This window comes from Carcharodon carcharias, chromosome 30, assembly GCF_017639515.1.
Source record: "Carcharodon carcharias isolate sCarCar2 chromosome 30, sCarCar2.pri, whole genome shotgun sequence".
Lineage (NCBI taxonomy): Eukaryota > Metazoa > Chordata > Chondrichthyes > Lamniformes > Lamnidae > Carcharodon > Carcharodon carcharias.
Window position 1 is genome coordinate 13,295,656 of NC_054496.1, and position 18,720 is coordinate 13,314,375.

At 43.9% G+C, this 18,720-nt stretch overlaps 1 protein-coding gene across 3 annotated transcripts; it reads left to right on the forward strand.

Moving 5' to 3' along the window:
• The first annotated feature begins 535 nt into the window (after positions 1 to 535).
• LOC121271402 (UV excision repair protein RAD23 homolog A-like) lies at positions 536 to 17,825 on the forward strand. 3 transcript variants are annotated; one of them, XR_005941712.1, is made up of 10 exons: positions 536 to 748; positions 5,656 to 5,814; positions 6,462 to 6,604; positions 8,126 to 8,283; positions 8,881 to 9,008; positions 9,939 to 10,023; positions 11,082 to 11,212; positions 13,023 to 13,178; positions 16,891 to 17,100; positions 17,557 to 17,825. XR_005941712.1 is itself a non-coding variant. In XM_041177390.1 (10 exons), the coding sequence occupies exons 3-10, from the start codon at positions 5,803 to 5,805 to the stop codon at positions 17,002 to 17,004; spliced, it is 927 nt and encodes a 308-aa protein (XP_041033324.1). In that variant the 5' UTR covers positions 626 to 748; positions 3,692 to 3,841; positions 5,656 to 5,802; the 3' UTR covers positions 17,005 to 17,825. The 3 variants fall into 3 exon arrangements, 2 of the variants coding, with proteins under 2 accessions (XP_041033323.1, XP_041033324.1); XM_041177390.1 differs by adding an exon at positions 3,692 to 3,841 and having other exon boundaries at positions 626 to 748; positions 16,891 to 17,825; XM_041177389.1 differs by having other exon boundaries at positions 16,891 to 17,825.
• The last annotated feature ends 895 nt before the right edge of the window (positions 17,826 to 18,720 follow it).

Genomic DNA, 18,720 nt, shown 5'->3' on the forward strand with positions numbered 1-18,720 from the left:
TGCAAATTGGCTGCTACATTACAACGTTGACTACACAGCTGCGTATTTATTGATAGTGAAGTGCTTTGGGACACTCTGAGGTCATGAAAGGTGCTATGCAAAGGTTCATCAAGCTGATAAGTTCATTCTTGCTTCCTTCCCCAGAGGCTACCTGATGTGCTGAGTGTTTCTAATAATCACTTGGTAGTACAGAACTTGAGTATTGCTGAAAAAAGAAATGTGCTGTCAAAGCTTTATGTCTTGTGCTTGTCAGGACAGATTCACAAGAGTCCACTTGCCAACCGATCAGCACTCTCTTCTGGGGCAGTATAAATTGTTGTTCCTTTTAGAATTGGTATTTCTTTTCTGTGTTTATGTTATATCAATACAAGTTTTTTTTTTCTCTATAGTTGCACGTTTATATATAAGTAGGGTAGTCTATGGTAAAAGTGTGGAGAAAATGAGGACTTAAGTGAAGCAAGTCAGTGTGATTTATCAGTTAGGTCACATGACGCGGCCGGTCGCTATGGTAATGACGCTGCGGCCGCCACCGCAAACGCAGCGTTTGCGTCAAGATGGTGACGGTCTGAGGCTGTCTCGGCCTGGTGGAAATTTCCAGCAAATTGAAGGCGGCGGCGATTCGGCCGGCGGAGTGCGATCGCTTTCCCCTCCCCAGGGGGAGGGGAAGCAGGCGGCCCTCGCCATGCTCATCACCGTGAAAACGCTGCAGCAGCAAACCTTCAAAATCGAGATCGACCCGGAGAAGACGGTGAGGGAGGAAGACCCCTCCTCCCCTCCTCTCTCCCACTGCCCCTCTGTCCCCTCCCCCTCTCTTCCCTCTCTCTCCCCTCCCACTCCTCTCCCCCTCCCCCTCCCTCTCTGTCCCCTCCCCCCCCTCCCCACCCACTCCCCTCTCCCTCCTCTCTCCCACTCCCCCTCTGTCCCCTCCCCCTCTCTTCCCTCTCTCTCCCCTCCCACTCCTCTCCCCCTCCCCCTCCCTCTCTGTCCCCTCCCCCTCCTCTTCTCTCCCTCCCCACCCACTCCCCTCTCCCTCCCCTCTCCCACTCCCCCTCTCTCTCCCCTCCCACTCCCCCTCCCCCCTACTACTCCCCCTCACTCCCCTCCCCCTCTCTCTCCCCTCACACTCCCCCCTCTCTCTCCCCTCCCACTCCCCCCTCTCTCTCCCCCTCCCACTCCCCACTCTCTCTCCCCCTCCCCCTCTCTCCCCTCCCACTCCCCTCCACCCTCTCCCTTCCCCCTCCACCCTCTCTCTCCCCTCCCACTCCCCCCTCTCTCTCCCCCTCTCTCCCCCCTCCCACTCCCTTCCCCCTTCTCTCTCCCCTCCCCCTCCCCAATCTCTCCCATCCCCTTCTCTCACTCCCCTCTCCCTCCCCCTCCCCCACTCCCTCTCCCCTCCCCCCCCGTCATTTCTCCCCTACTCCAGGTCGTCTTGCCGCCTGCCCTTGTTGTCTCCCCACCCCTCCCCCCGTCGTCGTCTCCCCCACCCCTCCCCCGTCATCTACCCTTCCTCCCCGTTGTCTCCCCCCCCCCCCCCACCCCCAAGCCAAAATGGATTGGAAATTCCCAGCTGATCTGTAGAGAGAGAAACTGAGCTTGTGTTTTGAATCCAATATGATTCTTCTTTGGAACTCATGTTAACCTTGCTCTGGAGGTGTGGATCCTCCTTGTTGATGGTGCATGCATCCGGTTTGCGAGGCTCTTTATGAATGATGTACATTTTAAAAAAAAAATTGAAGTGCCAGGGCAGCTGCTCATCTGCGCACAGTAAGGTCCCACAAACTATTGTGAAATTAACTGCCTCCTTTTTAGTGATAAAAACAAAAAAACTGCAGATGCTGGAAATCCAAAACAAAAACAATTACCTGGAAAAACTCAGCAGGTCTGGCAGCATCGGCGGAGAAGAAAAGAGTTGACGTTTCGAGTCCTCATGACCCTTCGACAGAACTTGAGTTCGAGTCCAAGAAAGAGTTGAAATATAAGCTGGTTTAAGGTGTGTGTGTGGGGGGCGGAGAGAGAGAGAGAGAGAGAGAGAGAAGTGGAGTGGGGGTGTGGTTGTAGGGACAAACAAGCAGTGATAGAAGCAGATCATCAAAAGATGTCAACAACAATAGAACAAAAGAACACATAGGTGTTAAAGTTGGTGATATTATCTAAACTAATGTGCTAATTAAGAATGGATGGTAGGGCACTCAAGGTATAGCTCTAGTGGGGGTGGGGAGAGCATAAAAGATGTAAAAAAATTTGTCCGCAAGAATGACCCAAACCTCCCTGTCGCTTACCATTTTAACACTCCACCCTGCTCTCTTGCCCACATGTCTGTCCTTGGCTTGCTGCATTGTTCCAGTGAAGCCCAACGCAAACTGGAGGAACAACACCTCCTTCCGACTAGGCACTTTACAGCCTTCCGGACTGAATATTGAATTCAACAACTTTAGGTCGTGAGCTCCCTCCCCCATCCCCACCCCCTTTCTGTTTCCCCCTTCCTTTTCTTTTTTTTCCAATAAATTATATAGATTTTCCTTTTCCCACCTATTTCCATTATTTAAAAAAAAAATTTCTTTACATCTTTTATGCTCTGCCCACCCCCACTAGAGCTATACCTTGAGTGCCCTACCATCCATTCTTAATTAGCACATTTGTTTAGATAATATCACCAACTTTAACTTTAACACCTATGTGTTCTTTTGTTCTATTGTTGTTGACATCTTTTGATGATCTGCTTCTATTACTGCTTGTTTGTCCCTACAACCACACCCCCACTCCACTTCTCTCTCTCTCTCTCTCCGCCCCCCACACACACACCTTAAACCAGCTTATACTTCAACTCTTTCCTGGACTCGAACTCAAGTTCTGTCGAAGGGTCATGAGGACTCGAAACATCAACTTTTTTCTTCTCCGCCGATGCTGCCAGACCTGCTGAGTTTTTCCAGGTAATTCTGTTTTTGTTTTTCCTTTTTAGTGATGTTGGTTGAGGGATCAATGTTGGCACCCAGCCCCACCTTTCCAGGATACTGGAGATAACCTGCCTTCCTCATCCTCCCAGCGCCTTAATTGAGTGATGCCCTTTGGTATGGGGTGAAAAATTGATTTGTGGAATAGCCCTGCCTGCACTTAATGAGTAGGATGGCTTTAGTTTGAAGGTTATCAGTCTTCTGTGCCTGGGTGCAATCTGGTTTTAGCTGGGTAAATTCCATTAAGTATCCTTGTGAATACTGAGAATTCTAAAACTTGGTGATTGCTAATCTATGTCAGAACTTAAAGCTCCAACAAGTGGGTCAAAGCTGGAGAGAAATAATGCTCTCTATACCAAGCTAATGAAAACTCTATGTGGGTGGATTTCTCGGTATTTTGAATGGATATGAAGTTTTATTTGCTAGTGAAATTTCTAATTATCTCCATTTAAGGAGAGTAGACTGTAATTTAGTTCGAAGATTCTTCAGGATGAGGATTAATGGGACCTGGATAGGCCAGTGTATGACTGCAGGCTGTGATCATTCCTACCCGGCTGTAGATAATTCTGCAATGTAATGTCTTAATAGACAGTGTCATCCTAGCTTGGCAGTGGGAAGCTTACAAATGGCCAGGCACTGATAAGATGCTCACTTTTATTTGGATAAACTACAGGACTACCCAGATGCACATTTACAAATCATTCTTGCCAACCTTTTACCCTGACATTTCTTTGGCAAAGGTAAATGAGGTTTGCCCCGATCAGGAAAGAGTGTGTACTCCATATTGACCCAATAGTGATGCTACTTGTTTGAGGCTCTTAAGCCACGATGAATGGGTTTTACAACTGGCCGGTCAGGCAAAAGGAAAAAACTGAGGAAAGTCAGTGCTGGTGAGTGGAGCACTCTTCCTGGTGTTTGTATCACTCAGTCAGGTATATAATAATACGATACAGTCAACCATGACCCTGCCCAACTTCAAAAGAATGCCACTTATAGCTCCAACTATGACATGTTCATATTTCTTAAAGAAGCCTTTCTGAGTTCCATAAGTGAGATCGCCAATTAAGTGCCATCATGACCTAAATGCAGAGAACCCATTTTTTTCGCATGTGACTTTAGAGAGCAGAGGTCTTCCTCTCAACCGTTTTGCCTTGACCCAGCTCTCAGAATTGTTAACCTCCCTGCACCACACAGCTCGCTTTACTGCCAGATTAAGAATACCTGAAGTGATAACTAATAATCTTTGTATCAATACCTGGAGGTACCTGAAGGTCTGTAATTTGGGAAGATTGATGTTTGGCCGTGCCCTAGGGTCAATAATTTAATAAACTGCTGGAGAATTGATCCCAGCTTGTATGCTGACAGTAATTTGTGGGAATATTAATATCATTTTCTGCAGGGGCAATGGGTTATAACCTCCAGAAACTGTAATGTTTGGTCATTAACAATGACAAATAACCTGTGGAGGCATCCCTTAAATGGGAGTAATTAGTGCAGGAATATTGAGGCTTGATTCACTGCAATACTTAGCCCCTCTCTGCATTAAATATATTCTACTGTTGGCTTATTAACCTGTGTCATATGTCAGCAGTTATGTAATGTTTTAGTGCTGCTGCTGCCATTCGTGTGACTCAGCAGTGGCAGTCTGGCCCCTGAACCAGAACATTGTGGACTCAGGGACTTGACCAGATAATCTAGGTTGACACTTTGATACAGTACTGAGTGCTGTGTTGCTCCAGAGACCTGCATCAATGTGAAACATTAAATTCAGACCCTGTCTGCTTGTTCAGGCGGATATAAAAGATCCTCCACAATTTTTCATGGAAGACTTGGGATTTTCCCTGTCGTTTGACAAGCATTAATTCCTTGGTGATTTACTATTTATCCCCTCCACTTATGTTTGCGGAGCCTTGTGCACAAATTGACTGCCACATTTGTCTTCAGAACAACAGTGACCACACTTAAGAACTAATTCATTGGCTTTAATCTTTGGGAGTATTAATCGGGGTATCTTCAAGGATGTGCTTTTGGATGTCCTTTCTGTTCTTTTTCACATGTGCTGGAGTATTCATACCTTGCAAGTGCTAGCCATATTATTGCCTGTGTTAATAGCATGAATTCTAATATATAGTGTTAATAGTGCATTAGTCACCTTAAACGGTGTTAATAATTTTTATATGCCGACAGTAATTTAAAAAAATGTATTCCTTAAATTATCAATTGTAGAATTACCAGGACTACCAATCAATTGTACCAGTACTGCCATTTTGAATTCCCTGGATGTTGGCACCAAAGATAATGTCATTAAAATTATATTGTAGATTATTTATAATATTTGGCCAGCTGTGTATTTTTCCCCTTACTGAGTTGAAGCCTGTTGTGCTACGGTTCCAGTTGCACTGGGAGCCCTGGTCTATTTGCCTATGAATTTGCGGTCAGCACTGGAAACCCAGTTGAGGGTTTTTTTTTGCTTCCCTAATGCATTGGCATAGAGGCCATTTATGGAGCTCCCAAATGTTTATCTGGTATCAGCTAACTCAGTGGAGTTAAAGGCAGACTTTAAGGAGGTGTTAAGGCAAAGTTTAAAGTCTTAAACTTTAAGGTTGAACTCTTGACTGGAAGGGTCACTGTTTTGGTTATTATCAATGCTGTGTGTTCGGTGTCTGATTGTTTATTACTGTCTTTACAAAATGTTATTTGATAGGTGCAAGCATTGAAAGAATGTATTGAAGCAGAAAAGGGCACTGGTTTCCCTGTTGCTGGTCAGAAACTCATATATGCTGGAAAGATTCTGAGCAACGATGTACAGCTCAAGGAATACAAGATCGACGAGAAGAATTTTGTTGTCGTTATGGTAACAAAGGTGTGCAACATTTTTGGGTTTATAGCAGTGGAGCCCCGTTTTTAACCAGAATGGTTCCAGGATGAGGGCTTTTAGCTACCAGGTTAGGTTGGAAAAGCTGGGGTTGTTCTCCTTGGAGCAAAGGAGATTGAGGGGAGATTTGATGGAGGTGGGCAAGATTGTGACAGGCTTAGATAAGGTAGACAAAGAAAAACTGCTCCCGCTAACTGATGGTACAAGGATAGGGACCACAGATTTAAGGTTTTCGGCAAGAGATGCAGGGGGAATGTGAGGAAGAGCTTTTTCTTGCAGTGGGTGGCAATCACCTGGAACTTGCTGCTTACAAGGGTGGTGGAAGCAAAGACGATGAATGATTTCAAAAGGAACTTTTTTGAAACACACTTTAATTTGTATTGTGCACATGCAGGAGGTTAGAGTTTGAGAGTGGGGACTGAAGAGTTTTATCTCATTAGCAGGATTTGTGTTTTTCTAGATTTCCTCCAATTTCCACCACCCTCATCATGGACTCATTCATTTAATTTCAGTGTATGTTACAGAGGAATGATGCATTCGTTGTGCATTATAACATGATGCCTAATTGCTAATTAACTCAATGACTTTGGACAGAGACTTTATTAAGAGTGCAACTTTATCTTTTAAAATCCCAGCCTAAGAGTACCCCCACTGAAACAGGATCTGTTTCTACGGTTACACCATCTGCCACACAGTCGCAGCTAGAAGGAGAGGAGAAACAGAATGCGGATGATGGAAGCCAGGCCCAGACTATTACCAGCTCTGTTTCAATATCGAGGTAAAAGATAATGACATTAGATCAAACCAGTGACTCTCAGATTCCCTTGAAGAGAAAGGAAAAATGCTGTAATGTGTTTTTTTCTCAAGGTGTAGAAAGGACTCTTTGACTTGATGAAAAATACAGGGGCATTTTTCAGGTTTACTGTTAAGTTTCTCCAGCGGAAGCTCCCCTTGGTCAGTTGGTAAGTTTACTCCCTGGTGCGTTGCTGAGCCATGTAGATTGTAACAACAACAGCAACACAAACTTACATTTATATAGCGCCTTTAATATAGTGAAACATGCCATTATGCTCCATAGCAGCATTATAAAATAAAGTAAGTTGCCAAGCCACATAAGGAGCTATTAGGTCAGATGACCAAAAGCTTGGTGAAAGAGGTAGGTCTTAAGAAGTGTCTTAAAGGAGGAAAGCAAGATGGAGTGGTGTTCCACTCCAGGGAATTCCAGGGCTCGGGGCCTAGACAACTGAAGGCACAGCCATAATGGTGGTACAATTATAATTGGGATTGCACAAGAGGCCAGAATTAGAGGAGCACAGATATCCTGAAGTGTGGTTGGAGAGATTAGAGGTAGAGAGGGGCAAGGTCATGGAGGGACTTGAAAACAAGACTAGGCGGTTCCTCGGTTAAATCTACAGCGGTGCCATCTTAGTTGATCTCAGACTGGCAGCAGTGGGAACTCTACAGTTGGCCTCAGTGCCCTGGACTAGGGTGGTGAACAAAGTAAGCCAGTTTCTGATCATTATTCCACACCCACTGTCAAAAAGTGGGCAGTTGTCAAATGAGGCTAAAATCAACTTGATCTCTGATGCCTTTCATGGTCGAATAGCACTTTGATGCTTGGCTTGAATGTAGGGAATGGCCTACTGGGTGAGGAAATTAAGGCAACCAGCAACTGTGAAACTCTGCCCTGCATCAGTGAACACCTTTAGAAGAGGAGTGGAGAAGCAAGGAATAAAAGGGCGAGTGGGAAAACCTGTCTCTGGAGGTAGTAATTCAGAGCTGTGTTCCTTTCCATCTGTTGCTTGGTGGAAGTCAGTTGAAACTGGCACAATGGACAGCCTGTTGTTGGTGTGTCAGAGTGCCAGCGCACTCTCCTATCAATAGTAGGATTTGAGTACCCAGAAATATGTTTCCTAACTGGATTCAGTGTTTGCTGGCTGACCTGAGTATTTCCAGAAAATTTTCTGTATTTACTTCAGATTTTCAGTATCTGTCATACTTTGTTTGAATATCAGTTCCGGGAGATAAGTGTCTGTGAGCTAGCTCTCCGTATGCCTACAACTAAATCTTGGCTCCCTTATCCCACCTTCCAAATCATAGACTCACAAATGCCCTGGCTCTCCAATTCTGCCACCAGGAATGGAGAGCCAGACATTGTGGCACCAAAGCAGGGAGCCAACCAGTGGACATTGATCTCTTAGAATCTGGAGTAAACATGTGCCAGTGCTGTAGAAGCTTCAGAACGATGTCATGTTACTAAATTATTGGTTAAAGATGCCTCTTAAATTTGTATTCACAGCTCGATGCCCTCTTCAGGGAGTGATATACTCTCCGCCCCGTTGTCAGTCAGCGATCTGCACCCTGCTCAAGTATCAATGATCGACTTAATCTCGGAACCAGGGTTGCAGAGTGACTTGCCTGACCACTTGCCCCATGATGGTGCTAACACAACACCAGGTCAGTAAATCCATAACCTTTATTTTTCAGTAAACTAAGAGATGGGACCAAGAGAAGAAACAGCCAAGTCAACCACGATCAATTATTAAAAGCTGTACTGACAACTGGTGATTTGCTATTGCCGTGAAAATTCCTCTACAGTTGTAATAACTGTAAACCAGTGATGCCAGGATTCTACAATCATGAACTGCAAGAGGGAACTGTAAATATTCACCATTGTCTGATCTAATGCCAAGAAGTTAATTGTTTGTTCATCAATTTATTTTATCTATAAGATGTCAAATATATGATAAGTCCTGTGCCATAGTTTGCACTCCCTGTGTCACATCTACTTCTGGTAACTCTTTCTCTGCTTGGTAATACCTCTGTTATTATTTGAAGACATTGAGCAGCTCTATGGAAGTTCTGCTGGTACTTGTGTTTATTACATCTGTTAACCTGAGATTGACAAGAGTCATGTTGAACAATGGCTGCTTTTTTGCTGTGTTCCACTGCTGGGTGCTGATGGACATACTGAAGAATGATGTAACTTTGCGATTACCAGTATACCACATGAGTGTATTTATATTATAAAACACTTAAATTGCTCCTTTCTAGTGAGGGACACGGCTTACGAGACCATGCTGTCAGAAATCATATCGATGGGTTATGAGCGTGAGCAGGTGGTGGCGGCACTAAGGGCAAGCTTCAATAACCCGCACAGGGCTGTGGAGTACCTGTTGACGGTAAGGTGTGTGTGTGGACAGGGATGGGTGCTGTTCACACCATTTGCTGCTTGTTTATCTGACTGTTCCTGGCAAAGTAATAGGTCGGGGGTTGGGGGGGGTGGGGTGTGTGTGTGTGTGTGTGTGTGTGTGTGTGTGTGTGAGAGAGGGAGAGAGAGATGGGGATGTTGTCCTTCGCAATACATGTCGGTTAACTTGCCACTTCTCCCTTCTCCCTCAAATGCTTGTTTAGTTTCCCCTTAAATGCATCTATACTATTCACTTCAATGCTCAATGCTCCAAGTGATAGCAAGCTCCACACTCTTTCCACTCTTTGGGTAAAGAAGTTTTTTCTGAATTCCCTGTTTTCTTCTAGAAAAGAAAATGCACATTTAGTCCATGCAAACAAGGTGGGTGAGGAAGAGATGAGATTAAATCTTACTTGGAACTATATCGCTGTTCCTTCACTGTCGCTGGGTTAAAATCCCTTCCTAACAGCATTGTGGGTGTACCTATACCACATGGACTGCAGCGGTTCAAGAAGGCAGCTCACCACCACCTTCTCAAGGGCAATTAGGGATGGGGAACAAATGCTGGCCTGGCCAGTGACGCCCATAAATATATAAAATGCAAAATAGCATCTCCAAGTGATTTTTCTTTGGGTATGTGTTATAATGACCTTGTCTAAGCTGAAATGTTGAGCTTGATAATGAGACAGTATATGCTGTATTTACAGTGCATTTTATTAAACAATAATAAGCAGTATTTTTGTACAGAAATTTTAGTGTTGGTATGTAGGCTAGCACAGCAGAATAACTGAAGTTGGGAGAGGGAATGATGGAGGATGCAGCATTTATACTGTACCATAATATCTCACTGTTGTAAACTTAGCTATTTGACCTTGCTGCCAGCGCCACGTTGAACCTCTCTTTTCCTCTCTTTTTGTTTAAGGGTATGCCTGATAGTCCAGTGCAGGAGAGTGCAGTGTCTCAAGATAGTCTTGAATCTGGTCCATTAACTAACCCAGGGCAACCAGGTAAGGAACACTGTGCACTTTTGTGCTTACAAGTAACTTCTGATGAAAGATCGTCGACCTGAATCATTAACTCTGTTTCTCTTTCCACTGATGTTGAGTATTTTCAGCATTTTCAATTCTTATTTGACAAAGCTTCTGATTGTTTATCGTGCTGAAATATTTGTGGGTGTTTGCTGCAGTTGTCGGAACTTTTGTTTTGATTTTTCCTCCCCCATTCTTTCTTAGTGCTGTGTCTCCTTTCTGGAGTACAGTGCCATAGGGTGCTGGGTAGGGTGCCATAGATGCCGTGGGCCCTTGGCACGAGCCATCATTTATGTATGAGTTGAGATCTTGCAGATGGTGGGTTATTTAACTGTAAGGGTAGTTAACGAAACCTGATGTCCAGATGGGTAGTTTTGTTGCATGGTGGTTGATGCTGGAACTGATTCTGCTTGAGCCCTTGCTTTTATTTGCTTACTTGCTGCTGATGTTCCTTCTTTCTGTGACAATGTTCATTCTGAGCCGGGACCCTCGGCACTGAGTGTCAAGAGACTATTCGGCTTCGGGGAGCATCACTGCTGAGTTGGTTCTTGTTCCCATGAGGCCACTGGATTAGGATAAGGAGTGGGAGCCCGGGCTTCTTTACCCTTCCCTGACTTGAGGGCACCAAAATGTTACTGCTTTTTGCTGTATTCTCAGAGTGCATGTTCAGTAAGGACCAGGGCATCAAGGTTGGACAGTAAGGTTTGTCTGGCTTTGTGTTTCACCAGGCAATGTATTAATGCACTAGAGGGCCGGCATGGACTCAGATGGGCCGAATAGCCTTGACTCTGTGACCAGATTGCAAGCCTCTTTCAATAATGCCCTGAAAGCAGTCACTACAAGGAGGCTAACTTCTGTTTTGTTCCCTTCCCTTCCTGCCTTGGACTACCTCACCTGTTCTTGGCAGCTCCCCACAGTGGCATGAGTTCAGGATTTCAGCAGTTTGATGCAGATAATACGTTCGCCATTCTCCAATCATGTCGCCTGATTCAAACACTTTTTTAAAAAAATCCTTTTCTTCCTTATTTTCCACTTAGCTGAGAACCCTTTGGAATTTCTCCAAGATCTGCCCCAGTTTCAGAACATGAGGCAAGTACTTCAGCAGAATCCATCAATGTTACCTGCCCTGCTTCAGCAGCTGGGCAGAGAGAACCCACAGCTACTACAGGTAAGGGTGAAAAGCCTTCAGCTGCTTTAGAGCATTGTTTACAACAACCTAACTTCAGAGGTACACAAAATCATTAATGGTGTAGGAAAGGTGGGCATACTTCAAGTTAAACTGCGGCATTAGGACAGATGTGTGACTAGCAAAAGGAGCGAAGTGAGACAATTCTGCATGCACAAAGCAACAAATTTGCAGATTGGGTAGTGGGGCCAGAAAACTTAGTATAATTTAAGAAGCTTGGATGTTGTGACTGAGGGAAGTGTAGGAGTTTTAATCTGGTTAAACCAAGTTAGAGGAATGGCCTACCTTAATCAATCTTGACACTGCAGTTTTTCATCTTAGTGAGTGCAAAGAGTAATATATAAGGAATATGTATTCAGCTGTGTTAATTTAGAAGTCTTAAATTTTCATTTATGTGGGGAAGTAATATTATTTCCAGTGTTATTGCCAAACACACACGCATTGGGACAGGGAATTGTTTTCCTTGAAAACAAGGAAGATGCTCAATAATAATTCTAATATCCATCACTATTGCTTCTGTGTTTTGACGTATTCTGGTTAATTTTGATCAGGAATTATTTCTGACAAGCCTGACGTGATCATTTTTTTTAGATCTGGTTACGGTTGGCATTTTTTGGTGGGCGAGCCCTTAATTTTAGGCAGGCTTTTGTTTATTCTGTGTGTGTTTGTTTTAATTGATTCTTGGTATGCGAGTGACATTAGCAGAGTCTCATTTTGCCCTTCCCTAGTTGCCTTGAAGTCATTAGGAATCAACTATTTAGTGTTGTTCATGGTCATTTGCATTAGCCTGCAAATTGTTATGTTTATTGAATTCAGTTTCACAGTATGGTGGGACTGGAACGCAGGAACTTGGAGCTGTTCATCCATTGCCTGTGGGGCTACTGTACCTTGTTGTAGGTATAAGTTTTGCAAAGATGTTGCTTTGACATGCTGTGAAAAGAGGTGGGACTACAGAGCAAGGTCTGGTACCATGAAGGAATGAGTTGGAGAAATGGAAGAATATAATTTGAAAACTTTATTTCTTTGTCCCTCCATCAACAAAATTGATTCCAGCCCTAAGTCTCAGCAGGCAATTTAAAAGGATGGCTTTCATATGGCATTACAGCACTGCTTTTTTGCTTTTCAATGTATCACCTTGGCTTAGTTGGTAGCATTGGCACCTGTGTCATGTTGTGGGCTCACACCTCACTGGCTGCTTCAGCACATGATGTGGGCTAGCACTTCAATGTCATTGGGGCAGTGTTGCATTGCCCCATGTGCTGTCTTTTGACTGAGGCATTAAACTGAGGCCCCAGCTGCCTTAAGTGGATGTAAGAGATCCCATGGCACTATTTGGAGAAGAGCAGGGGCATTCCACCCTCAACTCAAACAAAACCTGGTTGCAGCAGTCTATGGGGCCTTTCTGCGTCCAAATTGGCTGCTTTGTCCGTCAGTGGAACAGCCACTACTCCTCAAAACTGATGCGTTGGTTGTGAAATGCCTTGAGATTCTCTGACGATTTATAAATTCAAGGGATTGATTTCCTTTTTTAGTTTAGATGGAGAAGTCTTGGATAGTGCATTTTTTCCCTTAAATGGACATTCTCCTAGTCTTAAGGCCAATATTTTTCTTGACAAATGCCACTAAAATTCAAGTTAACTGGTTGTGGCATGCTCCTGGCCCGAGTGGCTGCATCAAAAGAGTCATTCTATTTCAAAATTAATTCATGGTGTATGAGGCGCCTGTTGATGTTTTGATGTGATAGGGTTCTATGTGAATGCGAGTATAATCATCGGCAATGACTTTCCTGCAGCAAATCAGCCAGCACCAAGAACACTTCATCCAGATGTTAAATGAGCCTGTGGAGGATGCTGCTGAGATTGAAGGGGAGATGGGAGCGGTTGGAGAGGATACGTCGCAATCAAGCTTTGTTCAGGTTACACCCCAAGAGAAGGAAGCCATAGAGCGGGTCAGTGAAAACTATCAAAGAAACATAGCTAAACTAGAAGAGATCTTTTTATAAAATTGAAAACATCTTTTCTACCTCCTATGCAGTTTTAACACTTTGGGCTTTCGGTAATGAATTATTTATTAACACCCCTCATCAACCCTTCAAACATTATCCAGATGAAAATTTCTTGAAAGTGATGTAATTTATTCGTTATCTTTCCTCCCCTCTTTCCCTGAGGATACTGACTTGTGTTGGTTATGTTTACATAAGGTGCCAGACGTTCTCCAGTACCTCGGCCATTCATCATCAGTGTTGGCAGGCTGTTGTAGCCAAACCCATCCTAATCTTGAACCCCTGAAGAAGAGTCATACAGACTCGAAATGTCAACTCTGTTTCTCTCTCCACAGATGCTGTCAGACCTGCTGAGTTTTTCCAGCATTTTCTGTTTTTGTTCCATCCTAACCTTGCCCAGTATCGACTTATGTACATCGTTAGCAGGGTCGCAGGCAGTGTTCCTGCTAATGTCCCTGAGCTGTGTGCGGCCCGTTTGTTGCACTGCGCACTCCCTTTAAGATTGCTGCACTGCTGAGTACGCATGTATTTTAAAGGAGCCTGTCTCGTGGCCTGTTAATCCCTGGCACGGCACATTCCCAATTGTTGCCCAGCTGCGCACCTGCTTAGAGGGAAAGATTTTCCACTGGCAGGGAATCAGGTAAAGAAACGCTGACTGAACTCTTTACCTTCCCTAACGTAAGGCCGCCGAGGTCAATTTTAGCATCCCAAATGCTGCCCTGGTTGAGACCAACAATACAACTCAGCACAGCATAGGGACCTTGTGACGGTTTTGGCTTTGCACTATGCGAATGATGCACTTTTTCATTTCAGATCGAGAGAGATCCATCAGGTCGATCGTTAGTGAGGAAAGATAGCTTCCCACTTTCAGTAATGTTTAGTCAGGGACTGCAATTCATGGTGGCTTTGTGGCTTTCTATTGAATCTCAAACTCAGTTCTCTTGTAATTCCTTGAAGGTGGAAATGGTCCTTACAGATATTGTAAATATGCTATTTTTGTGTGTGTATATATAGATATGTATATATATGTGTGTGTGTGTGTGTGTGTGCATATGTGTGTGCACACACATGCATGCACAATATTTCTTGACTGAAGATTGGAACAGTTTTTCTTTTGGCTGTTGTCCAATATTACTGCAGTAACGCTCAATCAGAAGCATTTCTCTTCCAAAGTACAGCTGCAGAAAGGCAACATATGGGCTCATTGGCTTGGGTGACTCAGACTGGATAAAAGGCACAGGACAGATGGCAGGATATTATGAGGCTGCAGCCTAACCAAGAGATACAAGTCACAAGAGTGAAGCCTGGGCAGTATGTTAGTTTTTTTTTTCTCCTCATTTGTTCTTGGAGAAAGCAAAGCAGGGGCTACTAAGAGTCAAGTACGATGGTTACATAATGATCAGACCAGGTAAACATGGCAGGTTTCCTTCCCTGTAGAATATTTGTGAACGACAATAAATCTTTTTTTAAACAAAAAGGCAGCAGTTTACCCAATCATGTTCTGGTGCCAACCCACAATTTATTGAATTTAAATCTTATCACTGGCCACAGTGGGATTTGAACTCTCAACCTCTGGATTACTAGTACCATAAACTGCCAAACCCATCTGGTTGCTGTCAACAAATGTCCAGTGTTGGGCTGTAAGGAACTTTTATTCAAGGCCTTCACAAAGGCAGATCCAATATCACTGATGGCAACCACGGCTTTAGATAGTGTGGGCAAACTACGGTCGAGCTGTTCTGGGGGTGTGGTCAGTCTGGGTAATGTTGGTAATTTGGATGGTAAAGTGGGATCTGTGACCTATGCCCAATGGGTCCTTAGCAAATTCAGTCTCGAGAAGAGATTAGCTTAAGTGCCACTAATGATAGTAATCATGGACTCCTGGAGTTTATTTTCTTTCTTTGGGAACTTGGTTGAGCAGGCATTTCCCAGACATTTTTTCCTGAAATTGGGCATTTTTAAAAATTGCCTCCCCCTGCCCCCAACCCCCAGGAGTTATCAGTACCAGTAGTTGAGAGGCTGATGTACAGGTGCACAAAGGCAACATCTGGGCTTACTCTGGCTTGGGTGAGATAGCGTAGTTAGCAGGGTCAGTGTGATGGTTCTGATGGTCTTTTCTTAATGTACCTATGGGTGAATCCCAGAGCAATTTATCATCTGTATCACATAGATAGCTCTGGTAGGCTGTCCAATATGAAGGTTACTGACAAGAGTATAAATCCTTTGAGTGATTTATTTTTCTCCATTCCCATCCCCAAGGTGCTGGCTTCTGCTGGGTATTGTTCTACAGGCACCAGCTGCTCCACAGGCTCCCTCTTAAGTGACCATCTTACACAGATTTATAGACAGACTGTTTAATTGCTCTTTCCTGAGGCGTCTGGACAGGGTGGATGTAAAGAGAGGCGGTTTCTTCTTGTGGAAAAATCTAGAACTAAGGGGTCACTGTTTAAAAATAAAGGGTCACCCATTTAAAACAGAGATGAGGTGAAATTGTTTCACTCAGAGGGTTGAGTGTCTTTGGAACTCTCTTCTTGAAAAGGCAGTGGAAGCAGAGTTTTTGAATATTTTTAAGGCAGAGGTGGATAGATTCTTGGTAAGTGGGGGGGTGAAAGGTTAATGGGGGTAGGTGGGATGCAGATTTAAAGTTACTATCAGATCAGCCATGATCTTATTAAATGGCGGAGCAGCTCGAGGACCTGAATGGCCTCCTCCTACTTGTTCGTATGTTCCTGACATCCCTACACATCACTACCTCTGGCCGATCACTGGATAGCAATTCGGAATGAAAATCCTACATTGTTTTCTCCCCTCCCCATCCTTTGGGTACAAAGGACAATTGCAATTTCATCTCCGACCATGTCAGATGAGACCAGCTGAGTCAGCACAGAGCAGCGATCGATGGAATCTATTTGCAAGTGTCAATACAATACTTCCATTTATGTTGATAGCATTGAGATCTGATTATAGTCAGCAGATCATTACGAATAATTAGTTACTCATTCATAATTTATTTTTCTCTTCATAATTGTTAAAAATTATGGGAAAAAAAGATGATTGAAGGGAAACAGTTCAGTTAAAATGTAATAATTCACTGCAACTTAAAAGAAAAGAGTGTTTGATGTACCCCAGCCGCTGAAAATATGGCTTAAATTTCAAGTTAAAGCTCTTAATTCAGAAGCGCTGGAAGGTCTCTGCTCCCAGCCTGCCTGTTGGGCCTGTTTTGGGTTTGTTATTCCAAGCATCCTGCATTTGCAGTTTGGTATTTCTTTTCAATTTTATCTTGATAAAGTTCTTGCCCTCGTTTGCAAATTCCACCATGGCTTGCACCCTCCGACATATCTGTGCCCCTCCAGTTCTGGCCTTTTAAGCATCCTTGGTTTCCATCACTCCACCATTGCAGTCGTGCCTTCAGTTGCTCTGAAAAATCCCTCCCTAAACCTCTGGGCCTCCCTCTCTTTCTCTGTCTTTTAAGGTGCTCCGTAAAACCTACCTCTTTGGCGCCTGTCCTAATTTCCCCACGTGGCTTGATGTCAAATTTTGTTTAAAAAAGGCTCTTGTGATGCAAGTGGCAATGTTTTACCACATTAAAGGCACTATATAAATGCAAGTTCTTGTACTTGTTTGTCATCTGGTTTTTCCCTTTCTTTCTCTTGCGCAGTTAAAAGCTTTGGGTTTCCCGGAAGGCCTGGTCATTCAGGCTTATTTTGCTTGTGAGAAGAACGAAAATCTGGCAGCAAATTTTTTGCTGCAGCAGAACTTTGACGATGAATGAAGAACAGGGAAGAGACTCCCGGCAGACCTTGGAGGTCCGATGATCTGCTCTCCAGCGTGTGAACCAACTTCAGTAGAAACGCTGTCAATCAGCTCTGTACGTGAATAATGATAGGAATAACTATTAGAGACTGTACATTACAGTTCATGGTGGGGGCTAGAAACACAACTAATTTTAACCTGGAAGGCTACAAGTTGAAATGGGGGAGAGTTGGGGGTTCTTCAATATTAAATCAAAAGAAAATTGTAAATATAACTTGTTTACTGGGTTTAAAGATTTGTTTTCACCTCATATAATTCAAGATTAAACCCACCCAAAAATGGGGAACATGGGGGGTGTGAGAGGATCTGTATTCATCTGCCTGGATAGTGAGAGCGTTCCCCCTAATTTTGTGAATCCCGGAACACCAGTGCACTAACTGCCTACTTTAATAGCAGCCGCTTCTCAGCCGATGTGTGCAGGACAAATGGGTACTTGACTGGACCTTGTTTCTATTTTATCTTCCACGCCTTCGTTTTCACATTCACCCTTTCTTTGTATGTCTGTGTTTAGTGGAATATCTTGCATCTGGACCATCGTGTGACAACAGTTTGCAACCAAGTCATCAAGATCACATTGTAAAGTGGTTCATTTCTTGCACAACGGCTACGGCCTATGGGCCTGTGGGGTACGTTATTTTTTTCCTGTTAGCCCACTTAAAAAAAAATGATTACGACAAGGGGATAGAATTTTGTTTTCTTCACGGTGTCATTATCGCTTTGTCAAGACAAAGACACCTGTCTTCAAGAGTTTCCGTGTAATTAAAGGTTATTTTTAATTAATTTGGGATTGACGTGTGTTGACTTATTCCCCCAGTTATGAAAGGATTAAATTGTGTGATATTGCTGGGTGCCCATTGTTGTGGTCAGGCCGTAGAAATCCAGGTTTGCCTACTGTTCTGAGCAGAGTTAGGTGATCTGAAATGGGGCAGTTGTTAGGATGCTACAGTTAGCCTCAGTCCCAACTAGGTTAAGACCTGGCACTCCCTTGCCTTGTGTTAGAAAATTTATGTATAGATGTCATTAAAACAGTAAATGCTAGAAATACACAGCAGTTCTGACAGCACCTGAGAAGAGAAAAGCAGAGTTAGCATTTCAGGTCAGATGATGAAAAGATCACTGACCTGAAACGTTAACTCTGTCTCTGTCTGTGTCTCTCTCTCTCCCTCTCTCTCCACAGATGCTGCCAAAGCTGCTGAATATTTCCAGCATTTTCTGCCTTTGTAGCAGATTTCCAGCACCCGCAGTATTTTGCTCTTGTGTACAGGCGTTAGCCGTGCCACACAATGGCAATGCTCTCACTCCTGAGTCAGAAGGGCACTGGTTCAAGTCTTACTCTGGAAACCTGAACACAAAATCCAGGAGTGACACTCCAGATGTTAAACTGAAGCCCTGTCTACCCTCTAGGAAGATCCCACGGCAGCACCTGAAGAAGCGCATGGGAGTTCTTCCTGGTGTTCCGGCCAAGTCTTATCCCTCAACCAACACTGCTAAAACATTATCTGTCACGTTGCTGTTTTTGGGAGCTTGCTGTGCGTAAATTGGTTATCGCATTAGAACAGGGCCTACACTTTGGAAGTACGGTGCTTTGGAATGTCCTGACTGGCGCTATATAGATGCAGGTTTCTCATTCTCCTTTCACTTCATCCATTTCAGAAAGATAGAAGGCTGCGTGATT